Source organism: Asterias amurensis, chromosome 20, assembly GCF_032118995.1.
Source record: "Asterias amurensis chromosome 20, ASM3211899v1".
NCBI classification, from domain to species: domain Eukaryota; kingdom Metazoa; phylum Echinodermata; class Asteroidea; order Forcipulatida; family Asteriidae; genus Asterias; species Asterias amurensis.
Genome location: NC_092667.1, coordinates 13,035,627 through 13,059,566, shown reverse-complemented (window position 1 = coordinate 13,059,566; position 23,940 = coordinate 13,035,627). Strand labels below are relative to the sequence as shown.

Sequence of the window (23,940 nt, the reverse complement as noted above, 5' to 3'; positions counted from 1 at the left end):
ATTTCTTTATTTGTGGAAACAAATATCGTCTGATTTTCTTCACCAGGCCGACATAAAAAGACTGAATTCAGCCAAAAGACTGAACAATCTCATCCCTGTAAGATTTCAACAATCAAACACTTCCAAAAACCAAAGCTATACCTTCCCTTTAATGCAATAATTGCTCAATCCCCAGATACATTGCAAATACACACAGTATCACTCCAATTTGTCTCTGTCAATAGCAAATGTCGCTTTTATTGATCCAGCACACTTGTGATAAAAACCAGACGCCTCAATTATAATTACTTTTTTGGGATCATCTTCCTATAACTGCTTTAGCCCCTTTCACACGAGAGCAGTTTAGCAAGGGTCTCTTGTAAAATTGTAGCATGCTTGTAAAATGTTACAAAATGTACCTCATGTGAAAGGACAACAATTTTTCTACTGTCAAAATTCTCTTGCAAATTCTTGTCAAACATTGCTACATTTTACAACCATGCTGAAATTAAGCAAGGGACCCCGGTTAAATTGCTGTCGTGTGAATAGCACTGATTTTGCCAAGGGCATTGGAAACAATAATCACATTTTGAAGAACTATAATTTGACTTTAATTTAGAAAATCATCTTCAACTTTCAAGAGTACTTGTGGTTTGATTAACCTTTTTAAATAAATACTTTAACGTGAAATATTGCTACCTGATGAACTGTTATTAGTTTTACCACAATTTTTTATTTTTTTGCGCTACATGTACATGATGAAATTTAAACTCTAAGAAGGCACCGGCTTGTGACCTGGGCCCAATTTTATAGAGCTGCTAAGCACAACCATTTGCTTAGCATGAACTTTTTGCCTTGATAAAAACAGGATTACCAACAAAATTTTCACGTGATTTTCAGGATATGCAAACGACAGCTGAATACCAGTAACAAGCAATGTGTAACAAATGGAAATTTGGTAAGAAATTTCATGCTAAGCAAATTTTTGTGCTAGGCAGCTCTATGAAAATTGGCCCTGGGCCCAATTTCATGGCTCTACTTACCGAAAGCACAGAATCGGCGCTTACTGAAGCGGGGAATTCTGTGCTTGCAGCAAACGAATTTCACGGGTTAGTGGCGATTTTTGACTTCTGTGTGTGCGTACTCAACGTTACTAGTCATTCTATGCTTACAAGGCTAGCGCAAGCGGGGAATCGTGATTGTACGCGCAGAATTCGGCAGTAAGCAGAGCCATGAAATTGGGACCTGCCTGGGACCGAACAGCACCTCAGTGGAAAGTTTGAGCAGTAAAGAAGCCCTTTTGGTGAAGAAATCATATAGTTTTGTAAATACTAAGATTTAACCAATTTCATAAATTAATTACAATTTTTTTTATGTCCTTTTAGGTTGCCATTTCTATAAAAAAACACAACTTCTTTTTTTTCGGTACCTTCCAGTTCCAGCATAAATTCTGTTACAAACATGTCAATGTTTAACCAACTAAAATTAATAAATCATTCTATTTCTGAGTGATACTAATATAGGAACCTTGTTCCCAATATATATGAATTTCACTTAAAGGCAGTGGACACTATTGGTAATTTCTCAAAATAATTATAAGCATAAAACCTTACTTGGTAACAAGTAATAAGGAGAGGCTGGTTGTGGAAACAAATTGTGAGAAACGGCTCCCTCTGAACTGACGTAGTTTCCGAGAAAGAAGAAATTTTCCATGAATTTGATTTCGAGACGTAAGAATTAGATTTTGAGGTCTCGAAATCAAGTATCTGAAAGCACACAATTTTGTGTGACAAGGGTGTTTTTTCTTTCATTATTATCTCGCAACTTCGATGACCAACTGAGCTCAAATTGTCACAGGTTTGTTATTTTATGCATAATTATGTTGAGATACACCAAGTGAGAAGACTGGTCTTTGACAATTACCAATAGTGTCCAGTGTCTTTAAAGGAGCCGAGTGGTTATGATCAGTGCAGGCATGTGGCTGTACACAGAATAATGAACTCTCACTCACTTACTGCAGTTTCTAGTTAAGACTTATTTATGCCATGTACAGCGACAGGCTTACTTGATCAACACAGCCCCTTTAAAACCAAATAATTTAAATTATAAATTTCTACAAAGTTTTTGGTTTTACATGACCCGCCATAATGGTCTTTAAAAGCTCTTAAATGTACAAACTCACAAAATTTATAATGTAAGTAAAATTTCAAACATTTCTGTATTATCTTAATCATCACAATATCAATGTGTTTTTGCTTGATTAAGCTGTCGCTTCAAACATGAGCCGCAAATTAACATAAATATTTTCATTAAAACAAATTATTCAAAACCTTTCTTTGAGAGCTGACAATTTTATGCAGCCAACCTAATTGAATTTTTTTTGACAAACTATCAAAATTATTTTTTGCTTTAACCACAAAATTCTCTTCCCCAGGAGGGGATGCTTTGAAAAGAGAAGCAAAAAAAATACGTCAATTGACCCATTTCACCTGACGTCATCATCATAAAATCTTGAATGCGCCATACTGGTGGGCAATTTCACTGTGCGTTTTCATATATAACCCTGAGCATGGAGTATGCTGTGCGTTATGCAGTGAAGTGTGCATTTTAGGCGACGCGGCGTTAACAGACGTGAACCTAACTTGCCCACCAACATGGTGAGCGTGGCACCAGTCGCCGCGTATGACGCGCATGCAAGGGGTCAATAGACTGAAAATATGATTTGGTACAATAAAACAAGGCAGTGTATTCTTCTGGTGTATCCAACTAGTTGATGATCATAAAAGCTTACATGATAAGAAGGACTGAGGAACTGTTGATAGTAAAGAAGCGACTTCCTTTTAAAGCCTACTCGAACTTTTTTAAATCTAAGAATGGCTTCAGGCATGAGTCTTTACTCTGTAAAGCCCCGTTCATAGCTCCTGGGAATGCGAATGTGAAGCGAACTTTAAACGTCACAGGGCTGTTTTAAGGCAGCGAATGTTTCACAGGAGTTGCGCACAAGTCAAATGATGCAAATTATTCCTAGCAAATTTGTGACATCAAAAATTTGTATCGCATTCGCAGGAAGTATAAACCTGGCTTTAGTTCGAGAAAAAAAAATAGGCAAAAGTAACTTACCCACACAGGTCCAGCCTGCTACTCACACAATTTAAAGTAATTTTTGACTTGAAAACTGATGGATTTAAGTTGTGCCTCAAGGCGCCTCAAGGTTGCAGTTCAACTTCTTCTCAGTCTGTGGCTCGCTCTGCTCTTTAAAGAGAGCTCTCAGTCTCGTTGATTTCGCTTTCTTCTCTTTGGATGGTGTACTCTTTGATTCTTGTAGACCTGCTTGGAAGTCTTCTTCAGGTTGCATGCACCTTTTGAGTTTCTTTTTCGGGCTCGGAGTTTTCAAGCGTTTTCTTGGAGACTTTTTGTCGCTGCATGAGTGCTTTAAGAGACCGTCAACAATTACAAAATTTTCTTTGAGATTGTCTTCACTACCTTTAGTAAAATCACTATGAACTCTTTCGTCTTTACGGTGTCTTGTCACTTTTCCTGATTTCCCATCTGTCCTTCTGTGTTTATGTTTCGGCGTCTCAGGATCGGTTTCTTTGCGTCTCTTATCTGAAGTTATCCTAGAGTCCGATGGTGTGCCTTCTGTGGCCTGCCGCTTGGAGACGGATGATGGTGTTCTACCTGCTGTTCCTGGGCTTTGTAAAGATTTCTTCTTACTTGGCGTTATACTCTTTGAAACCTTTGTAGGAGTGTTTGTAGAAGTCTGCCACTTCATCATTAAACCATCTGAAGTTTTTGATTTCTTCTTACTTGGAGTGAGGCACTTCGGACTATCTTGAGGTTTTATTAGACGTCCATGTTTATCTGGAGTCTTCTTTGATTTGATGTTGTCTTCTGTTTTAGTAAGTTTTCGTTTATCAGGAGTTTTCTTTGATTTTGTACTGTCTACTAGTTTCCCAAGGCTTCCTTGTTTTTCTGGAGTCTTCTCCGACTTCTTCACCAGCAAACCTTGTTTAAAATGAAACGATTTGGACGGAGCATTCGCTTTCTTGGGCGTCTTTCTTTTATCAACTTCAGCTAAAAGTCCGGTTCTCTTTTCAGATGAGGATGAGGCAGATTCGGTGCTTAACTCATCCGCGTTTCTCTTTGAGGAGCCAGAAAGCATGCACATCCTTCTTTTGTCACTCTGCCTTTTTGGAGTGAGACGTTTAGACTTGTGTTTACTCTTGTTTACCGACTGTTCCTTCACTTGATCTTCCTCTTCGACTGTTTGCTTATCTTTCTGTTCTTTAAGACCTCCGCTGTCACTCTCTCTTGTTTCCTTAATGCTACGCTTCATCTCAAGTGCAAGCTTTTGAACTCTGGGCCATTTTGATCTGGTCGATGAAGCGAGGTTTGAATCTTGCCGATTTCGAGTCCCAACTTGAACCTCATCCTGAGGAGGCTTCTGATGTTCAGGATTAGAGTCTTCTTGTTGTGTGTTCGTCTCTCTTATTGATGGACAGTCTTTGGAAGATGAACTCTCAATGTTCATGACAGACCCCCTGAGGTGGTCAGGTTGTCCAACACAATCATCAAAGAGGTCTTTGCTGGCATCCAAGACGTCAACATCATCAACACTAGAATCCAAAGACATGGGTTCTTCTTCATCAATAACCTGGCGATCCTTCCCGTTTAAATCCACGCCGTCCTGATTAAGGGTTTGAGATGAGCTTTCCTGTTCAGGCCTCTGCGTTGTTTTCAATTCTTCCACATGTGGCTGGCTTCCAAGGAAGACGGGAGGAATAGTAGCATTTTGAGGCTCTGAAAGATCAACGGACAATGCCTCCGGACGTTCCTCTTTCTCCGAAAGATCCGCTTTCTCGCTCCTCATGACTTGGTTTGAATTCTCACCAAGGATACCTAAAGCTCCTGGAGAGATCACAGACACACTCTCTATCCAGTTTGTGCCGTCCTGATCCTTCGGCTCCAGCCTTCCTTCTTCTTGATGTACAGGATTCTTAGACCGATTATGATGAGCGGATAAAGTGTCTTGTAAGTGGATTGATTCGGCAGGCTTATGCTCTCTTGATTTAAGAGCCAACGCCTGAGGACGACCCTTGAAACAGTTTTTCTCTGTGCGTGAGCTTTGTATAAGCTCGAGACGATCGCTTACGACTGCTTCTTCCTTTTGTTTAACAATCAGGGATGTATAATCCTTTGACTGAACTTGCAAACCATCTGGCCTCGGAAGGTGCTTCTCACGATCACTTCCTCCTACATGTGAGATCGTGGTTGCTTCAGGAGCCAGTTGAGGGTTCTTGGTGACTGACGCACCTTGTAGATGGTTGACCCTACACATCTCATCAGAATGATTCAGCGATGCCGTTATATTGCTCAAGGTCATGCTGTCGAATTTGTGTTTCTTGTTGGGGTTGGAGGTGTGTCCAGGAAGAGATCCCTTCGCAGACTCTGTTGAATTGATGGGTTGATTTACTTCAACACGGCTGGGTTTGGTCTCGTTACCTTTAAACAAAATACAGTGAAAGTTTTAAAAGGAGCTACAACGCTACAACGGTTCATGTATGTTTTGTGCTATTTTTAATCTGCATTTTAATGTGCAAATCAAGAAAGTGATGTTCATGCTGGGCATGATGAATAAAGAATTGAAATCAGGTGAGGTTTGTGGTAAAAACTTGTGAAGGATCCAGTTCTTACCTGACGGCAACTCTTTGATTCTCTTCAGCTTAGGGGGTACACTATGCTCGGGTTTATAGCCACACCCAATGCCCGTCAGGTCCGTACAGATTTTGTCAAAGTTCTTCTTGTGCGGTGCACGGGCAAATGTGTAGAAATCTGTTTAGAAATAAAAGGAGAATAGCTTATTAATTAGTGCTCAGTGAGCTTTAAGATGATAACTGTGAACATCAGGATGACAAACTGTAAAGGGTTGACTTTTAATTGAGTACAGTATGCATATGTTGAGATACATGTACACCAAGTGAGAAGACTGGTCTTTGACAATTACCATTAGTGTCTAGTGTCTTTTAAGACAGTGGACACTATTGGTAAATGTCAAAGACCAGTCTTCTCACTTGGTGTATCTCAACATATGCATAAAATAACAAACCTGTGAAAATTTGAGCTCAATCGGTCATAGAAGTTGCGAGATAATAATGAAAGAAAAAACACCCTTGTCGCACGAAGTTGTGTGCTTTCTGATGCTTGATTTCGAGACCTCAAGTTCTAAACTTGAGGTCTCGAAATCAAATTCGTTGAAAATTACTTCTCTTTCGAAAACTACCTCACTTCAGAGGGAGCTGTTTCTCACAATGTTTTATACCATCAACCTCTCCCCATTACTCGTAACCAAGAAACGTTTTATGATGATCATTATTTTGAGAAATTACCAATAGTGTCCAGTGTCTTTAACCAAGGCTTTGGTCAAACTCAAACATGACCTTTCCTTAGGTGCAAAAACCAACGTTCTGTGTCAAAGAACCTTCGTCTTTTGAGGTTTTATGATATCTCTTTACGAGTGTTTTGATGAGTATGCTCTGATTGTCTCCAAGAGAAAGCTGGCCGATATGACAGAAACTCCGGAAAGACTAAAACAATGAGGAAACAATGACTTACTTCTGAAAAGGTGGTATCTGGACTCATCGTACGTGACGAAGAGATCGGCTAACTCTGATGTCGTTACCAAGAAGTTATCGTTCTGTAGTGAAATAAGACACACACAAAAAAACATTGAGACCAGAGAAGGTTTCAATGAAGTAACCCAGCACTTCCATATTATGTCAGAAAATCCACTTGGTTTTTATTCTTGTTCCAAGCTAAACATTTTTCCCTATCGTTTTCACAACTGAGTTCAAAGCAAGGCTGCCATATATAGCTTGATGATCATCCCGTCAAGGGCACTCGGCAAACCCCATAATTTCTGCAGTCCCACCATCGGGACCACGGTGACTAACCCCATGCTACATTTAGGGACGGATTCCATCCGAAAATTTTGCATAGCAAAACATTTAGGTTGGACATGTTCGGAGCTCACTAAATGCTTCCGTTCACAAGACTCTACAAACAAACATGTCCTCTTATGAAGGTTGAGTTAATACTGCATCGTTCTTACCTTCTTATAACTGCGAAGGATGCTGGTGAAAGCTTTGTAAGAATCTGTACTCAGTGTTCGCTTCACCTGGTTAAAAAAACAAAACAAGACAGACACAAATTTTTTAATTTTGTTTTCCATGATCCAGGGAAATAGGTTAAATTTAAATTAAACTGGAACATGACATCTGGATGAATTTATTCCAATCTAAACATGTCCCTTTTTAAATTTAAATGTATCGCTTGTATAGAGGTAAGAGACTTTGGATTTTTTCCCCAGAATCTACCTGTTGGAAAAAGTGAGTGCATCACAAAAACTGAGTTTGATCTTGGAACACTTTATTAAAACCGGAAAATATAGATGTGGGACACAAAATGCAAGACAGCTAAAAGCTGCCCAATTCTTAAAGAAATTTTCCTCATTATTTTTAAGATGATCCCCTGGCTGCCGTTTCCCAGGTTGTATCGTAAACAACTGAAATGAATTTAAATGAATTGAAAACTTGGGTGTGATCCCTGGCTTAATGGCAGTTAACGGTTGTATGGCTTCTGACTGACACCCCCTGAACAAAGATATTGACAAAATAGAGAGACCATAGAGGGACCCCAACATAGGGCTAGGTAGCTCAGTTGGTAGAGCGCCGGCACATACATCTGGACCATAGCGCCCTCTGTTGACAAGTTATCATGCAAGAATGTTATGTCAAAGGTTAGTTTTCAGAGGTCAACAAACTAACAAGCATCTTCTTGTGTTCACGTTACAACTTAAACAACTGGTATTTGAACTTCCATATTTCTCCACCTTTGTTCTGAAATTTTAAATAAAACCATACCTCATCGATGTATTGCTGCGCAGGGAGCATGAACTTTTCAACTCTGCTTGTAGATTCTTTCTTTGGGTCAGAATTACTGGGTTCTGAACTCGTCTTCTTGTCCAAGACAGAGCGACCTCCATTTTGTTGTTTCTGCCAAGAGGAAAACAAGGGAAATAATAAACATTTGCAGGGCTGTGAGTCATTGCCATGATTGGGCTCAACGGGTGTAGGCACTACCTGTTTTCAGGGAATGGACACTATTGGTAATTACTCAAAATAATTGTAAGCATAAAACCTTATTTGGTAACGAGTAATGGGGAGCTGTTGATAGTATAATACACTGTGAGAAATGGCTCCCTCTGAATTGCACAGGTCGTGGGTTCGAATCCCACCCGAGTAAAATGCTGTGATTTTTTTCACAGGACTCGCGTAAGTACTCGAGTATACAGTTCTAACAGACATCAGTGTATATGGCCGGGTAAAACCCAAAATGAATATGATAATCTTACTATGACAATCTTCTTCTTTTTCTTCTGGTCGTCCAGACGTCTCAGGAGAGATGATTGTTCATTCTTGGACTGACTGCTTCTCTGAGACAGAAACCCATCATCTTGATCCAAAGAAGTGGTCTGATTTAAAATAAGAAAAGGAAAGGTTTAGAACATTAGTAAAACTAATAATGCATGGCCTATAGAGGGCCGACTTATTTCTATAAAAATGGGCAAAGACCTTTATCGCAAGTACTCGGCACCCATGCGTTATGCGTTGAATGAGGTGCATGCTGGTCTAGCTAGAGATCAAGTTCCTAGCTAGACCAGTATCTCATTTAACAGTTAGCACTTGTGCAATGGGTCTTTGAGAAAAGGTTTATTGAAAAGAATCGTAAAAATAGATAAATGAATTTGACCTCCAAAAAGAATTGAAATAAGTACTTGAACAAGTACATGATACTTGTTTGTTATTTACAAGCCGACTCTAATCCCCCCCCCCCAAAAAAAAAAAAAAAAAAAAATGTATTTATAAAAATAAATAAATAAATAAATAAATGATTAAAAATAAAAAATATATAATAAGGGGGACGTATCCATCTGGTTATCACTCTTAAAATTATTGCCATTAAGAAACGGAAGACTCTTGGTCCAGCACTCCAGCTCCAGCACAAGATGGTTTTACAGACCTAGAAGTCAGAGAGATTTTAAAACCAAGACATACCTCTACGTTGCTCAGAGCATTCAAGAGACCCGTTGCCTTCTTGGCTGGTGTAGGTCGAGAGTCTTCATACATGATCTTCAACTGCGCTTCAGAAACGTGGCCTGCATAGTGAGATGGAATACACAATTCAATTGGTGACATCTATATATATTCACATAGAGCAATTATAATGGGTGCGTTTGATTAGCTTCCCTGTGTTGAGCCATTCGGGTGAGCCCCTGACAAGAGCTATTCGAATGATCACTCACCCTCTCTTGGTGACGTCATGCACCTCAGACCAGCCCCTAGTGAACGACACTCAACAGCCAGGGCACTAGGGGCTAACCCAGGTGAGCCCCTGGAATGACGTCAAAGCTATTCGAATGCATGTGGGGGGGGGGAGACTGGGGTCAACCCGAGGAAGCTAATCGCATGCACCAAACGAAAAAAATCTTATACACCGAACTCGTTCTCACTACGATATAAAAAATGCCGACAAATTGGCCTAAACTTTTTACAGTATGTTTACGAATATCATGGACGGGCTTGGACGGGCTCGCTCGGGATGGTGCTCCAGAACTTTAAGCCTGCTCAAAATTTTCAGGGGACCATCCCATTCTGCAATAGACAGAATGGCAGCATACTTAAAACGAGAAGGACGCACTACGAACGAAATTGCCGTATTGGGATCGTTAATCCAATGCGTACTTGGCTCTAGACTTACTTCCATCTCTGTTCCTCTTCAAGCTAGGGACATGCATATCAAACTGGGTTGCTTTGGCAACAGGAGCTAGCGACGATAAGGGCGGGGCCGAGATGGGCTGTTGATGACACTGAGATTGGTTGATCAATACTGGCGCTGAGGATCGGGCTTGCTTAACCTTCGGCTTAGGCATCTACAAGTAAAATAGGTCCAAAAACATAATATGACAATTGAAATTTTATAATAAAAATATTATAATCAAAGTCGTATGTAGCGCCTCCAACCGAGCGATCATAGCACTTACTCCAAAAAATCTGAGGTGGCCACCAAACGGTGATGAAGGTCTCAGTGATCTTACCATTTTCTCCGTCTCTCTAAAGAAGGTCGTCAAATCTCGGATTGCTTTACCGAACTGTTGGTAGACATTGACATAGGGACGTACCCAGGACGGGAGCTGCATACGGGTGTCGTGATGAGAAAATCTGATGGTCAAGGTAAAAAATCAATCAATTTTTGTTAATGTTCAACATGTCAGGATTCAATTTGTGCTTCAAACCTTGATGAAAATAATCAGGGAGAACTGTTGAAAACCTCTCCACACTCCACACATAAGGTGAGGTTTGCGGTAGCACCATGTGTAAAACTTTTTTGAGTAGTGTTGGTTCTCAGAAGAAGAGGTGGTTGACAAATCCTTTTCAAGGAGAACTATTAAAAACCTCTCCACACTCCACACATAAGGTGAGGTTTGCGGTAGAACCATGTGTTAAACTTTTTTGAGAAGTGTTGGTTCTGAGAAAAAGAGGTGGTTGACAAACCCTTTTCAACTCCTTGTCTTTTCAGAACCAGCACTACTCAAAAGAAGTTTCAAAGTTTAAAATTCTACTACAGGCTACTTTTACAGACAATTCTTTATAATTTCAGAGCAAAATTATCAATAACTTTATTTCATTTTTGATAAATTTACTTAAAGTGTCTTTCAGGTCTGTACATGTATGCTTCGTCCTTGAAAAGGGCAAGGGCGCTAAGGTATTTTCTTCTTGGTATAGGGCACCTATGAGGGGATAGTTAATTTCTACTTGAAGCATTTCAATGGCACCATGGAGGCATCGACGCAATCGCCTTCAATGCCTTCGAGCATCAGGCCTAGTACATGTAGTTTGTGAAAGCTACTTCAGGACATGCCATTGAGAGGACAGGTGCCAATTTCATGGCTCTGCTTACCGCCAAATTCTACGCTTACGATCACGATTCCCCGCTTACGTGCAAGCGCCGAATTTCTGGGCCAGCCTTGAAAGCGTAAAATGCCTAGTAACGTGGAGTACGCACGCGCAGAAGTCAAAAATCGCCGCTAACTCGTGAAATACGCTTGCAGTAAGCACAGAATTCCCTGCTTCCGTAAGCGCCGATTCTCTGCTTACGGTAAGCAGAGCCATGAAGTTGGGCCCTGGTGCTGTGGGTGAATATATTTTGACTATAGTTACCTTTTGTCACAGAGTAAAATAGCCCCAAAGTCTTCCTTGTGTCTGATTACTCGGCCAATAGCTTGATTGACAGCTCTCGATGCCTGCTGACAATACCATTCCTGACCGCTCAATGCCTGTTGAAAATAAGTCTTAAATATAGTTCAATTCATCTCTCCAATTTAGAAATCCCTTTAAGGCACTGCAAGCCTTGTGCGTTTTTTTTTTAATATTGGGAGCCGTTGAAAGTGCACGAGCTTGTTTCTTTTACGCGATGAGGAAGGTACGTAGGACCAAAGTGGTCCCAGAATATTTTGACAGTGAGACTTGCATGGTCTTAAACATGTCAGCCAGTTGGTCATTAAGGTCGATCGGTCAGTAAGGTTAGTCAGGTCATTCAGTCAGTCTGCATTAGCTAGGTCAGACAGGTCAGTCACTCAGGTCAGTTGCTTGAGTGGGGCGTTTTAAAAGGGTCAAGTGAGCCGGGACGAAATCCAAAATTTTGAATGGTGATATATCAGCTGGTAAATATATCGCCAATACGATGATATATCGTAAAGATTTTTGAAAACCAAAAGAACCCTCTATAATCAGATAACAATGGCTCAATCGATCGCGGAAAAACACTATCGCAGTGAGGCAAATGGGCATTTAAACAAACAAGACATAACTGCAAATATAGATACAAACCGCCAAGATAAAATCACTGAATTAATATCCATATTCCATGAAAGAATAAAATGTTTTCTTACAGTGCTATTCCTTCTCCGGGCTTCGTCTAAATACTTCATCTTCAGCTGGATCTTAGCGTCCATTCTCGGAGGGTACGGAAGACCAGTAATCACGACTGCTCTGCCGTTAATGTCCGCAAAGTCCAGACCCTCAGAAACCTACAAAGTCATCAAACAGTTTCAAAATAATGTCCGGTTAGAAGTGGGAATAGATTATTAAAATTGCTTATCAGACTAAAATTAAACAAACTGTTATCTTTTTTTTGACACAAAAACCTACCTTTCCTCGGCAAACAGCAAAGAAACAAGCTCCGTTTAGTTTGGGGTCGTTGATTTTCTCATAGAAGGCTTCAATGGTCTGCAAAACAATCCAAGATTCAATAATAAATTTTGGTTTAATGTCAAACACACAAGTTTAAAAAGATTCATCAGTGATAACAATGTTGGTCTTAATGTTTCCTTCTTTAAAAGAACCCAATATCTAACAGAAATTCATCAACGAAATTTGTGATAAGAAGCTGATTTTTAATTTTTTTTTTTTAATTGTTACACCTCTTGAATTTACGCGAACACAAAATGTAAAATTTCCCAAATAAACAGTGCAGTATTGCCAAAAAGGAACTGGAATGTACAAGCTCACCCCTTTTTGTAAGCAAAAGTTAAATTGTCTATTTAAGAAATGAGAAGCTATAATAATAATAATAATAACAATCAGGGACGCTTATCATTACTTGCAGATGGGATTCAGAATTTGGAAGGATGCAGCCATATCAACCAATGAATGACCATGGAGCACAGACTGAGATTTTAAAGTGTTTGATTTTTTCCAGAAGGAAAACCGGAAGGGGCCCGGAGGAAAACCCTCTTAGCGTAGGAGAGCACCAACGCACAACTCTACTCCCATGGCCTTGGCCGGGTATCGAGAATTTGGAAGGGAGGCAGAATTTGGAAGGATGCAGCTAAACGAATGACCATGGAGCACAGCCTGAGATTGAAAGTGTTTGATTTTTTCCAGAAGGAAAACCGGAAGGGGCCCGGAGGAAAACCCTCTTAGTGTAGGAGAGCACCAACGCACAACTCTACTCCCATGGCCTTAGCCGGGTATCGGACCAGGGCAACACAGGTGAGAGGCGAGCGCTTTACCCACTAGCCATCCATGCTAACAGAAATGATGAAGACATGAATGTAGATTGATTCTAATAAAAGTCTTGTGCCCTGACTTACTTGTACAAAGTCAGTCTTGCCTCTTGGTTCAACGAAGACTTCCTTGTATTGTGAGATGCGATTCCGTATTCCCGACTCCTGTAAAATCAAACGTGAACTTTTTAATATTTAGACGTCCTACTTTTCAGTGTAATTTTTGCAAAATTTCATTACAGAAAATTGTTCAGATGTCAAATTTGCATCGGGGGTGAAGATAATTATTATGTGTGCTGAGTACTTTCCAGTACTCGGAAAAACAATACAGTAGGCATAAACCTTGGGTGAGATTTGGACCCACAACCTTTGACATTATAGAGATCTGCTTACCGCTTGACGACCGAGATTGCTTGGTAGCTAGAGGCAGTTCAAAAATTTTCTTTCAAGTTGATATAAAAATGTTTCAACATTATTCTTTATTCAGCTATTAAAAACCAATTCAAAATAACACAACAATACTTCCAGATGGGCTTGAAAAAAAAAAAATTACTGTGATCGATAGACCTGCATCAGAATACATAGAGATGATAAAATAATATGTAAAATCACCTGCCACTGTTCCAGGGAGTTGTTCATGACTGGATATGATGGGAAAAACACAAGAAGACCGTTGGGTACCAGACGGGCGAAATTCACTGCAAAACAAGAAATATGAAATCGTAAGGCTGAAAAACTTGGTGTTTATCTATCCCTTGCAATCACTAAGGTTGTGGGTTTGAATCTTACCAAACTAATCGCTGATTTCACAATGACTAGAATAAGTATTGTTATCTAGATAGTGACTCACAATTTCTTGATTTGTGCAACTTATATCGAGAGAGTGGCTGTTGCCAGCTTGGTGTTTATATCCCCTTGTGGGAGTTTGACAAGTTCCCTTGACGGGAAGGTCATCAAAAAACAAAATATGGCAGCCGTGAGTACAGTAATTTAATGTAAATTATATTTAGCTTGGAACAAGAATAAAAACCAAGTGGATTTTCCCGGGAAGTGCTGGGTGACTTCATGGAAATCTTCTCTAGTCTTACCGTTTCTTTGTGTCTTATTTCACTACAGACTTTCTATATGAAGTCTTCTTTACTTACCGATGGCGTTACCGAGGGACATGATGTAGTCTATATTGAATCTTGTTTGATATGAGGAATTGAGCACCGTGTTGTCTGGTCCTTTGGTCATGACGGCAACAGTCATCTGATGTTTACCGATCACATGAGGGTTCTCGAGCTGGATCGGGAAATCACTGAGGAAGGGGAGATGGAAGAGAAGATCGGTTGAATAAGCCTGGGCGTATTCTGCGAGGAGCATTTCAACCAATAGAATGCGTTCTCTTTGCGTCGTGATCATTATCGTTTTCATTATCGCAGCAGTGTGACTCGGCCATAAGGACCAGAGTACTGAAAAGATGCAATTATTATTATTGATACAAACAGAAATTAAAACTCACATCTGGAGCTCGGACTTGAACGAGTTGAGAGGCGACAGGGTGCCACTTGTTAAGATGATGCTACGTACTCCTTGAGCAACCAAGTCCTTCATGGTGAAACCGGGACTAAAACACCAGTAACTCAAGGTATAACCTAAGAGGGGGAAGAGGAATAAATAATAACAATGGATAAAAAATATTCAGGAACCTTTGCCCAAAGTCGTTATCTTTGAAAGAGATAAATACCTTGTTTATTTGCGGCCTTTGTTGGGTTTTTACTGGTCCAGAGATCTGTCCGTCCGCCTTTTTTCTGTTGAGATGGATGTATATGAACCTGAAAGAATAATTTGTTAAATCGAGAAGTTTTACAATTGTGCGGCCATCTTGGTTGATTTCCCTGAATTCGAGAAGCAAGTTCTGCAAATCCTGATATTTTTGTTTAGCAGAGAGCAAGTTGGAGCGAGGCACTGTAGTCGACCATTGGTTGATTTTGCCTGGTACCCAGGATGTATTGAAGGCATAGGTAACCATGGAACATTGACTAGTGGTTACAAATGATTGCCGCTCAAAATTGTCCAGGGTTTTCAATAAAATAAAATAAAAATAATTTAAAAATTATCTGTTTACCTTGTAGCATCGCCCGGAATCTTCCACTTGACCTGAAGGAGATGCTTTGTTGAAAATAATCTTTCAAAGAAAACAAAACATTAACTGATTAAAAACATGTTAAAAAAAAGTATGTGAAGGTTTCTAAAATGGACAAAAATATTCACACACAAAATTTCCTAATCCTACCTACAGTTGAAACCTGGGTATCGACAAATGTTTTGTTGTTAAATATTTCTCTGAATGACAGTTTAAACTGATTATTTGAGTCAAATAAGCCATTAAACGGACCGAGCGTACTTAATTGACTCTGTTATTTTTTTAATAATAAACAAATTTACGAGAGAACTAATGCAGGTTAAAATCCATAAATTTTTTTTAAATTGATATTATCACGTTTCACTCACATTGATTATTTCACAGAACTTCTCCAGGCCAGCTGCTTTGTTGTGAAATATAGTTGAACCTGGGTGGATCAAGAAATTGGAATCGATTATTTAAAAGAACCTTTTTTTTTTAGTATGCATAAAGGCCGAGTCACACTGCAGCAATAATGTAAACGATAACGATCACGATGCAAAGCGATCACGACGCATTCTTTTGGTTAAATAACTCCACGCAGAATACGCCCACACTCATTCAACCAATCGAGGGCGTGCATTGTTAACATTCTAGTTTTCGTTCTCGTTATCGAGGCCTGTGTTACCGGACCTTCAGACCTGGAATTACAGGGCGGCCAGTGCCGTCAATGCTCTTCCAACGGGCCATGGTGCCCCTCGAATAAAATACCTTCTTCACCGCCAACATTGGGTAAAGAAAATAGAGGTAAAGTTGTTTTAACTATCGAAGTTTAGAATTCGCCGACAATAATGAGACCAACCTAAGTATTTTAGGGTATGAGGTTGTGGTACTTACTTGTAGTCAGATGAGATATTATCTTCTCAAGGAGTTGAAGGATTTCAACCTTGGTCTCAAATGTGATGTGAACCTTCGCAAACAGCTCATAGATGAAACTGCAGAGAAAATCAGTCCATTCAGTTTGATTTATTAAGTGTCGTGGCCGAGCGCTTAAGAGCACCTTTGTGTTTCTGTTCAGCAGAGTGTGGGTTTGAATTTCCAAGTCCTGACACTCGTGTCCCTGAGCAAGTCGCTTAGCTATAACTGCTCCTCTCCACCCAGGGGTAAATGGGTACCAGTGAGGGCAGAGATGGTTCTTGTGATTGATTTAGCTTAGTGCGTTACATTTTTGGCAGCACTTTTTTTTTTTTTTTTACTCCCCAGGGAGCTAAGATGGTCTAGGTATAAATGGAAAGGCCCAGTGATCAGCCGTCGGTTTCACCAAACTCTTCCTAACTTAGGATTAATCTTAGGACTTCGGAGGGGTTCAGTTCCGTATCCAAAAACAAAGGATGCATTGATCCCATACTAAATTAGGACGGGTTACTCATGCTAACTCGAGTTAGGATTAATCCTAGCGATTCAGGAAATCGGCTGAAGGGGTAATAATGTTGGAAGCGCTTTGAGACATGGTGTATAAAGCGCTTTATAAAAACCGATTATTATTATTACCCCTTTCGTTACTGTCCACCTACCAGGCATGTGATGATTTATCATCATTACCAATCAGAGATGGTATACAACACTAGCCGAACCATAACTTACCCTCCCGGCTTGGTGATTCCATCCTTTGGCGGTGCCATGTTGTTAATTTCAGTCTCCAGATCTAAGAAAAGTTCTGGTGCAATGAAGAGAAAAGGAAAACAAATCTTTGGTAATGGCACAAGATAGTATCCAACTTAAAAAAATAAATGAGTATTTATATATTTTTAGCCAGGGATCACACCTAAGTTTACGATACAACCTGGGAAGCGGTAGCAGAAGGATTACCTTAAGAAGGATGCATATTTTGTTTCCAATTATCAACCCCAAATAATAATTAAGACGAATCGGATTATAATGAATGTGCCTCTTGCAGTTTGCCCAGCGATATCGTTTTCCACACTTGTCTCTAAAGATCTTTCAAGTTTACTTACTTTTCAATGTGGCTAGTGCTGATGCATCAAAATCACCATCTATAAAATAATTTTAAAAAAATGGGAAAATCTAAAACATCTGAACTCATCTTTTAATAATAGTGGCAATTTATAATGCGCCATGTCTCTCCAAAAAGACACTCCTGGCGCAGGAGAGATGCCGAAGCCAGATTGCAAAGAGTATAGTTTAGCAAAAAAACAAGTTTTCACATGGGTTTTGAAGCTGGAATATGTAGTGATTTGTTGGAGTTTAGGGGGGAGTTCGTTCCATAGTGATGGGCCAGAGTGTGAGAAGGAGCGGGCTCCCCATGAATGGCGTGTGCGTGGAATGTTACTGAAACTATTAATGTAATGTTTTAGGCAAGGTTTTGTGCATTAAGGGGTTAAGCTGTGTAGCAGAAAACACTGCTTAGCAATTTTCTTTGCTAAGCAAAAACTAAGTGGGGTACCAGTCCAAACAATGGCAACTTTATGGAAGGTTGGCTGGTATTTTGTTATTGCTTAGCAAGATTTATCTGTGCTTAGGAAGTTTTTATCCTTGAAATTTATGAAATTGGGCAGCCTCACTATTATGGGCAGCGCGCTGTATCGATACCTCTCTTCACTAACCCCAAGGAGGGATGTACTGAGAAACGACAGGGCGACTACTTTGCGTGTACGCTACTGAAAAACGTTTGAGCACTTGTAACTTGGCGCTTGAAGAATGCAAGTATTTTGACACGATTCCAATTCAAATGAATTATATTTTTACATGGTCATCCGAAACTGCATACAGTTAGACATAAAACATACATTTATAGATCAAAGAAGAATTAGAGGGGACCATGAATTGACGCTTCTTTTGCGCGTCACCATACTTGAGCGTGTGCGTGGATCGACCATGGGCCTCACTTTAATAAACCAATTCTAGGGGTTATGAGGGAGCAAGGCATGCTGAGAAAAAATGGCGCAGCGAGATCAATCACTCCTGGGAGTGAGGTTGAATTCCATTGGGTTCACCCGCAGAGTCTGCTGCCACCTAGTGTTCCCCTAAAAGCGTAAACCTTAAAGACGTTTACCTGCATCCGAATCTGCCCTGAATCCTTGATTACTCATCTCGACCTCGACGGTCTTCTTTAAGAGATGGTCCGTCTCCTCCACACAGGAAGCCAGGTCATATGAGGTCAGATCAAACGATGCACTCTCCTCGCACATCTTCTCCTGTCAAGACACAAGATAATAAGAAATGTGATTCAATCTTTAAAAATGTGGTCAAAGTTGTTTGTTAAAAGTTGCTACAAAATTAATTTCAGGGTTATCCCAAAACAATTATTTCAATAATGTCTGGTTAAAAAAAATGAGAGAAACTTACAACGTTGTGTGCCTCATCGAAGATGACAATGTTTCCGTTTAGTTCTACACCATGTGCTCTCCTTGCTCTGGCATCTAGGAGGTAGTTGTAAGGCATGAAGATGATATCGGCGTTGGTTTTTAACTCCTTAGCCATGTAGTACGGACACACCCTGACAAGGCCACAAAGAAATATTTATTTATTTATTTCCAAAATATATATATATATTTTTTTTTTCAAAATATTTTTTATATTTCCAATTTATGTCAAAATTATTTTTGTACTTATTATTAAAAAGATTTTTACATCAAATATACAGTATGAGGGACATAAACACGTAAATAAAGAAATGGGATAACCCTGACACTCTCGGACGACTCCCCCAGACCAAATTGAAAAAGTAGGAAACAAAAGTATTGTCAGAACGATCTGGGTAGCCGACCGACGAGAGAATCAAGATCATCACAAATCAACATCCACTGACTTACTTGTGAGTGTTTCCTAGCTTGACAAGATCCTCGATGTCTAAGATGCTGTCTGTGAACGCTTTGTCAGCTTTCTTCTCTGAAAACAAAACAAAATTCCCCTAATTAATCCTTAACTTCAATTCATAATGCTATAAATTTATAAAAAAAAGTTATATAAGCTGAATAGGAAAGAAGAACATAAAATGTGCTGCATGAAGCATTCACATTTTTCATGACAGACTCAAGTAAAAATTTCAAAATGTTCACAAAATTTACCTTTGCCCGAGTTCCCTATTGACCGTATCCGACTGCAATTAGGGTGCTTTCACTGGTGTATTTCCTGGCATCTCAGTTAGTTTTTATCTTATTTTGACTGCCTGTATGGTTTTTTTTGGTATTATTGGCTAATACTACTACTTTTAATAATAATAACCCAAGTTTCTTTACTTGCTTTGCATCACTTTGGTTCACTTTGCCTCCACATGGTAAAACAAACTCATACTTCAAACTCTGACAGGCAGAATTTAGGAAGGAGATTCACACTCGACTTACGATCTAAATTATTGTAGAAATTACACATTCTGCTGTTCACCTTAGCTCTGCACATATGCACCTAGATGTGATGGAAAGGAGAAAAACAAATCGTTAAGGATTGACATATTTTCAGTCAAGGTAAAGAGGACTCTTTTAAAAAGGGTATAATTAAAATTGAGTAAAGAAACATTCAAATTAAAAGTACAAAAAATAGTTAATGGCCTGATGTTTTGACCCTAGCAGCGAAAGACTCTGCAAGGGTCGAAACGTCAGACGATTAACTACGAGACCTTCCGCGTGGCGTTAATTTACACAAACTGCAATCAATACAAACCGGTTTTATCAATGTAAAAAACAACATTAGCACGTGCGTGAACACACAACTGTTGGGCGTCAATGAAATTTTAACCCTTAGTGAATTGGAGCCTGATAACGTGACAGAAATTTAATATTTTTGAGAGATTTTCAAACTTTATTACGCTTTTTAACAAAAGGGCACTTATGAATTGGTTCGGCTCGGTCCTTTATCGCATGACCTCGACCCTGCCGGTTTTAAAAGGCTGCTTAAAAGGCTGCTTAACACTTACTCTTTTATTCCCATATGATAAAAGACCTCAACAGATTCTTACCTTTGCCGTGTGACTTTCTGCTTTCTGAACCTCAGGGTGAACACAGAGCTGTTCACGGGATCCTAACACTGCCACGCGAGGCCTTATAAACAAAAACAACAAACAAAACAACAAGTGAATAGCTGTAAAATTAGTGCCCGCTTGTTACAGGAATGACATTCAGCCCTAGGAAAAAAGTAGTAACATTTTATCGAGTACAAAGTATGGCCTACATGTACACATTGTATTGACTTGAATACTCTTTTCAGGCATTTCAAAACACTTAACAATTATTGCTTCGTACTTGCACGTAAAAGAACCATGTGTCCCTGGTTTGATTGGCTGCATATTGCGACACGGCAAAGCATTGGTGTTATGTAAAAGGAGTAGGTCTCATACTTCCACACGTAGCTCCACATACACCTTGTATGAAAATACTGAAAACGCATAGGGACCTCACGTTGGTATGCGCTATATAAGAATATTGAAATATTATTGTTATTAGAACCAAGTTTTCCACCTAATGGTTAGCTCCTCCCAGCCTAAGTCCCTTTTCATTGTTTTGGTAACTTACCTGTACGCTGTATCTTTGAGTTGATCCACAGCCTGTGATAGCTGTGAGTGGGTCCGCGATGCGTAGATGATTCTTGGCCGATCCATAAACATCCCTGGATTAAAAGACCAAAAGATTATTGGAATAAAACAGTGGTCCAAAGTGGTCCAGTAGAAAGTATGTCGGACTTTTGGTTGCCCAATGGGTTGTGATTGGTCAATATGCAAGGGGGGAGGAGCTTAATGGATCGGTCTATTGATCAGTCTGTACCTTGTTGTTGTTCGTCTCCCCATGATCCTCCAGCCCCTTCTTTCAGATCATTGGCTAGTTTCTGCCTGAAGCTTCCCTCCGTCCCTCCAGCTGAAGGAGGAGCCTCCTCATCAGCACTCTGCAGACACCTGCCTAATTCCTGCTTGGATATATAGGTATTTCTCCAGGCCAGGGTAGCACACAGCAGACACAGTGTCTTGCCTGTCCCTGTTGGGCTTTCCAAGATGCCATTTGTTCCCTGGAAAAAAGATCAGAAAAAGCTCATGTGATGAGACAGGGAGGCCTACCCAACGCAGACATAGATGGTCTGCCTACAAGTACAATTTGAGGCAGAGGCCGCCCTAAGCTGCGCAGGATAGACAATGTCACAAAGTGGAGTGGTAAAAGCATAGAAGAGCTGAGAAGAGCAGCTATTATTGAAAGAGACCAGGTGTTGGCGGCGCCTCCAGGAGTGCGCCCGAATTACAGTTTGAGGACGAGGCGGCCACGGACGTAAGTCTTTGCCGAATGATGATGAGAAAAAGTCAAAATGGGATTCGCAAAATTAACAAAGAGCACTTTGGTGAGGTTGGTCGATGTTGGTCTTATTGGATGGGTTTCCCATAAATTGATCCAAATGAGGAATGAATGCAAGACGCTCAGTGGCACTTGGCAGCAAACACACTGAGTAACAATCCTTCTTTAAGGTCTTTAAGACTCCTTTTATTTTTACTACTCCCTTATCTTGTTCCTAAAACTTACAGATTGAAGGCACTCGATGACCTTACTCATATAATCATTCTGGCAGTCGTACGGGTCAAAAGGAAACTCAACGTTGACCCCGTTACACTTGATGACTGGCATCGTTGATTTTGGACATTAGAGTTAGACGATCCCACCGATCTTAACACTGAAAATAAGACAAGATATTTTACTTTTAAATGATGATGTAGCTGGCAATGATAACACGTTTTAATTTAAAACGTGTTATCATTGCCAGCTACATCAACCTCATATAGTTCTACTTGAGTAGGCTTTGGTATGCACCATTCTTATTACTATTATGACTCATTCTCAGTTTTAAAATTTAAAACTGAGACTGAGTCATAATATTAATTAATAAATAAGAATGGTGCATACCAAAGCCTACTCGTAGTCGTACTCCTACTAGCAGAACTATATGAGGTTCGTTCACAATTCTAGGATCTCATTGAGGTTAAAGCCATTGGACCCTTTCGGTAAACAGTGTTGTCCAAGGCCAACACTTTGTGTACCACAACTTCTATATCAAATAACAAACCTATGAAAATTAAGGCTTAATCGGTCATCGGAGTCGGGAGAAAACAACGGAAAAACCCACCCTTGTTTCCGCGCGTTTCGCCGTGTCATGACATGTGTTTAAAATAAATCCGTAATTCTCGTTAACGAGAATTTATATTGTTTTGCTGTTTTCTCAAAAAGTAAAGCATTTCATGGAATAATATTTCAGGAGAAGTCTTTCACCACTGCCTTCTGTAAACCCTGTAAGTTATTTGTAAATCTGTGAACTTTCATTTTTTTTCTGAACCGAAAGGGTCCAATGGCTTTAATTAGAGATTTCACATCGAATGAAAAAGTGATGCTGATGGCGTGATATGGAAACTTAATTCCTGTATCCTGCAAAGCCACCGCACTTGACTTAAAATTTCATTTAATTTTAATATTAATAATATCGTTATGAAATCAAACAGTATCTAATTTCCTACTTAATCAAATTACATGTACGATCATGATGTAGATATTCCGGTACTCCTGTCCTGTTGGTAAAAAGTTACTTCTAGAAACTAATATTTAAGGCGGAAAAGTTTCCGTATGGCGCCACCACTTTTTCATTTGATATGAAATAATATAGTATTAGTATCTAATTTACCTCAATGAGATATCCCTTTTTGTAAAAATGAGTGAAAAAGTGGTGGCGCCATACGGAAAGTTATCCGGAAAACGTTATCAATGATAATATCATCAGGTTTAGTTGCGATAACCTAACCCTCCTCCCGACAGGGACAGGAGGGTTAATACGTTATCGTAAGACTTCAATCATCAGGTAACCGGTTTAGTTTTTTAATTGTTAGGTTAAAAATTTAACATGGTTTGTGGTGGTTCAATTTGTTTAAAACAATTTTATTACGGACCGATTATAATACATGTATATCTAGATGGAATGTTGACTTACGACAATCACAAGATCATGCTTCGTCCACCGATTATGATTTTAAGACTAACGAACGATGAACTTGCACTTGGCAGTGTGGCAGTGTTATAACATTATTTTGCAGGAGTTCATAATAACGCGCGCTGATATTAATTTTACACGAAAGACATGACAAGTGTCAACATGCTGACTACAGTGGTGCACATCATTGTTGTCTGCACTGCAGTCAAAGCGCCGGACACCAGGGAAATTCAATAAACCAGCCAAATCACCTTCACCAACAGAGGTCGCACTTCATGTTTAAAGTTGACGGCTCTATGCAATACTATCCGGAGGACATTATTGCATATGCAATAATCTGCGCCGGACGGTTTTGCATATGCAATAGCATATGCAGCTGTGTCCGCCCCCGGGCTAAACCGTCCTTGCAGTAAATTAAACCATAACGCCATTGGTCGACGGAACACGTTCGCATTTGTTTTTTTACAGTGCACGTCAATCAGGGGTTGTTTGCTTATCCTGAAAACCACGTGGAAATTTGGTTAGTAATCCTGTTTCTATCAAAGACAAATTTCATGCTAAGCAAATTTTTGTGCTTAACAGCTCTTTGAAATTGGGCCCCGACTGCTTCGGGTTTTCCTTGATATTCGGTGTGGTTTTCCTCCCACATTATTGTAAAACTGACAATTATTATTCTTCAATGTCTCATCACCTTGTCCACAACAGGCTTTGACAAGAATTATCATTAGTAGGATTTGAAACTTTGCATGGTGGAAATACAATA

At 39.7% G+C, this 23,940-nt stretch overlaps 1 protein-coding gene across 1 annotated transcript; it reads right to left on the bottom strand.

Annotated features, from left to right (window-relative positions):
- Positions 1–207: 207 nt before the first annotated feature.
- LOC139952291 (regulator of telomere elongation helicase 1-like) lies at positions 208–23,397 on the bottom strand. Its single transcript, XM_071951377.1, has 31 exons — positions 23,178–23,397; positions 21,728–21,875; positions 20,987–21,224; positions 20,738–20,831; positions 20,185–20,266; positions 19,574–19,634; positions 19,043–19,118; positions 18,576–18,726; positions 18,283–18,424; positions 17,225–17,263; positions 16,854–16,926; positions 16,107–16,204; positions 15,599–15,657; positions 15,213–15,272; positions 14,832–14,919; positions 14,607–14,739; positions 14,248–14,402; positions 13,715–13,800; positions 13,190–13,267; positions 12,246–12,323; positions 11,987–12,124; positions 11,256–11,371; positions 10,133–10,256; positions 9,796–9,967; positions 9,093–9,193; positions 8,390–8,509; positions 7,899–8,030; positions 7,088–7,153; positions 6,592–6,673; positions 5,674–5,811; positions 208–5,481 (listed from the first exon to the last, which is right to left on the bottom strand). The coding sequence occupies exons 2-31, from the start codon at positions 21,827–21,829 to the stop codon at positions 3,176–3,178; spliced, it is 5,388 nt and encodes a 1,795-aa protein (XP_071807478.1). The 5' UTR covers positions 21,830–21,875; positions 23,178–23,397; the 3' UTR covers positions 208–3,175.
- Between the last annotated feature and the right edge of the window lie 543 nt (positions 23,398–23,940).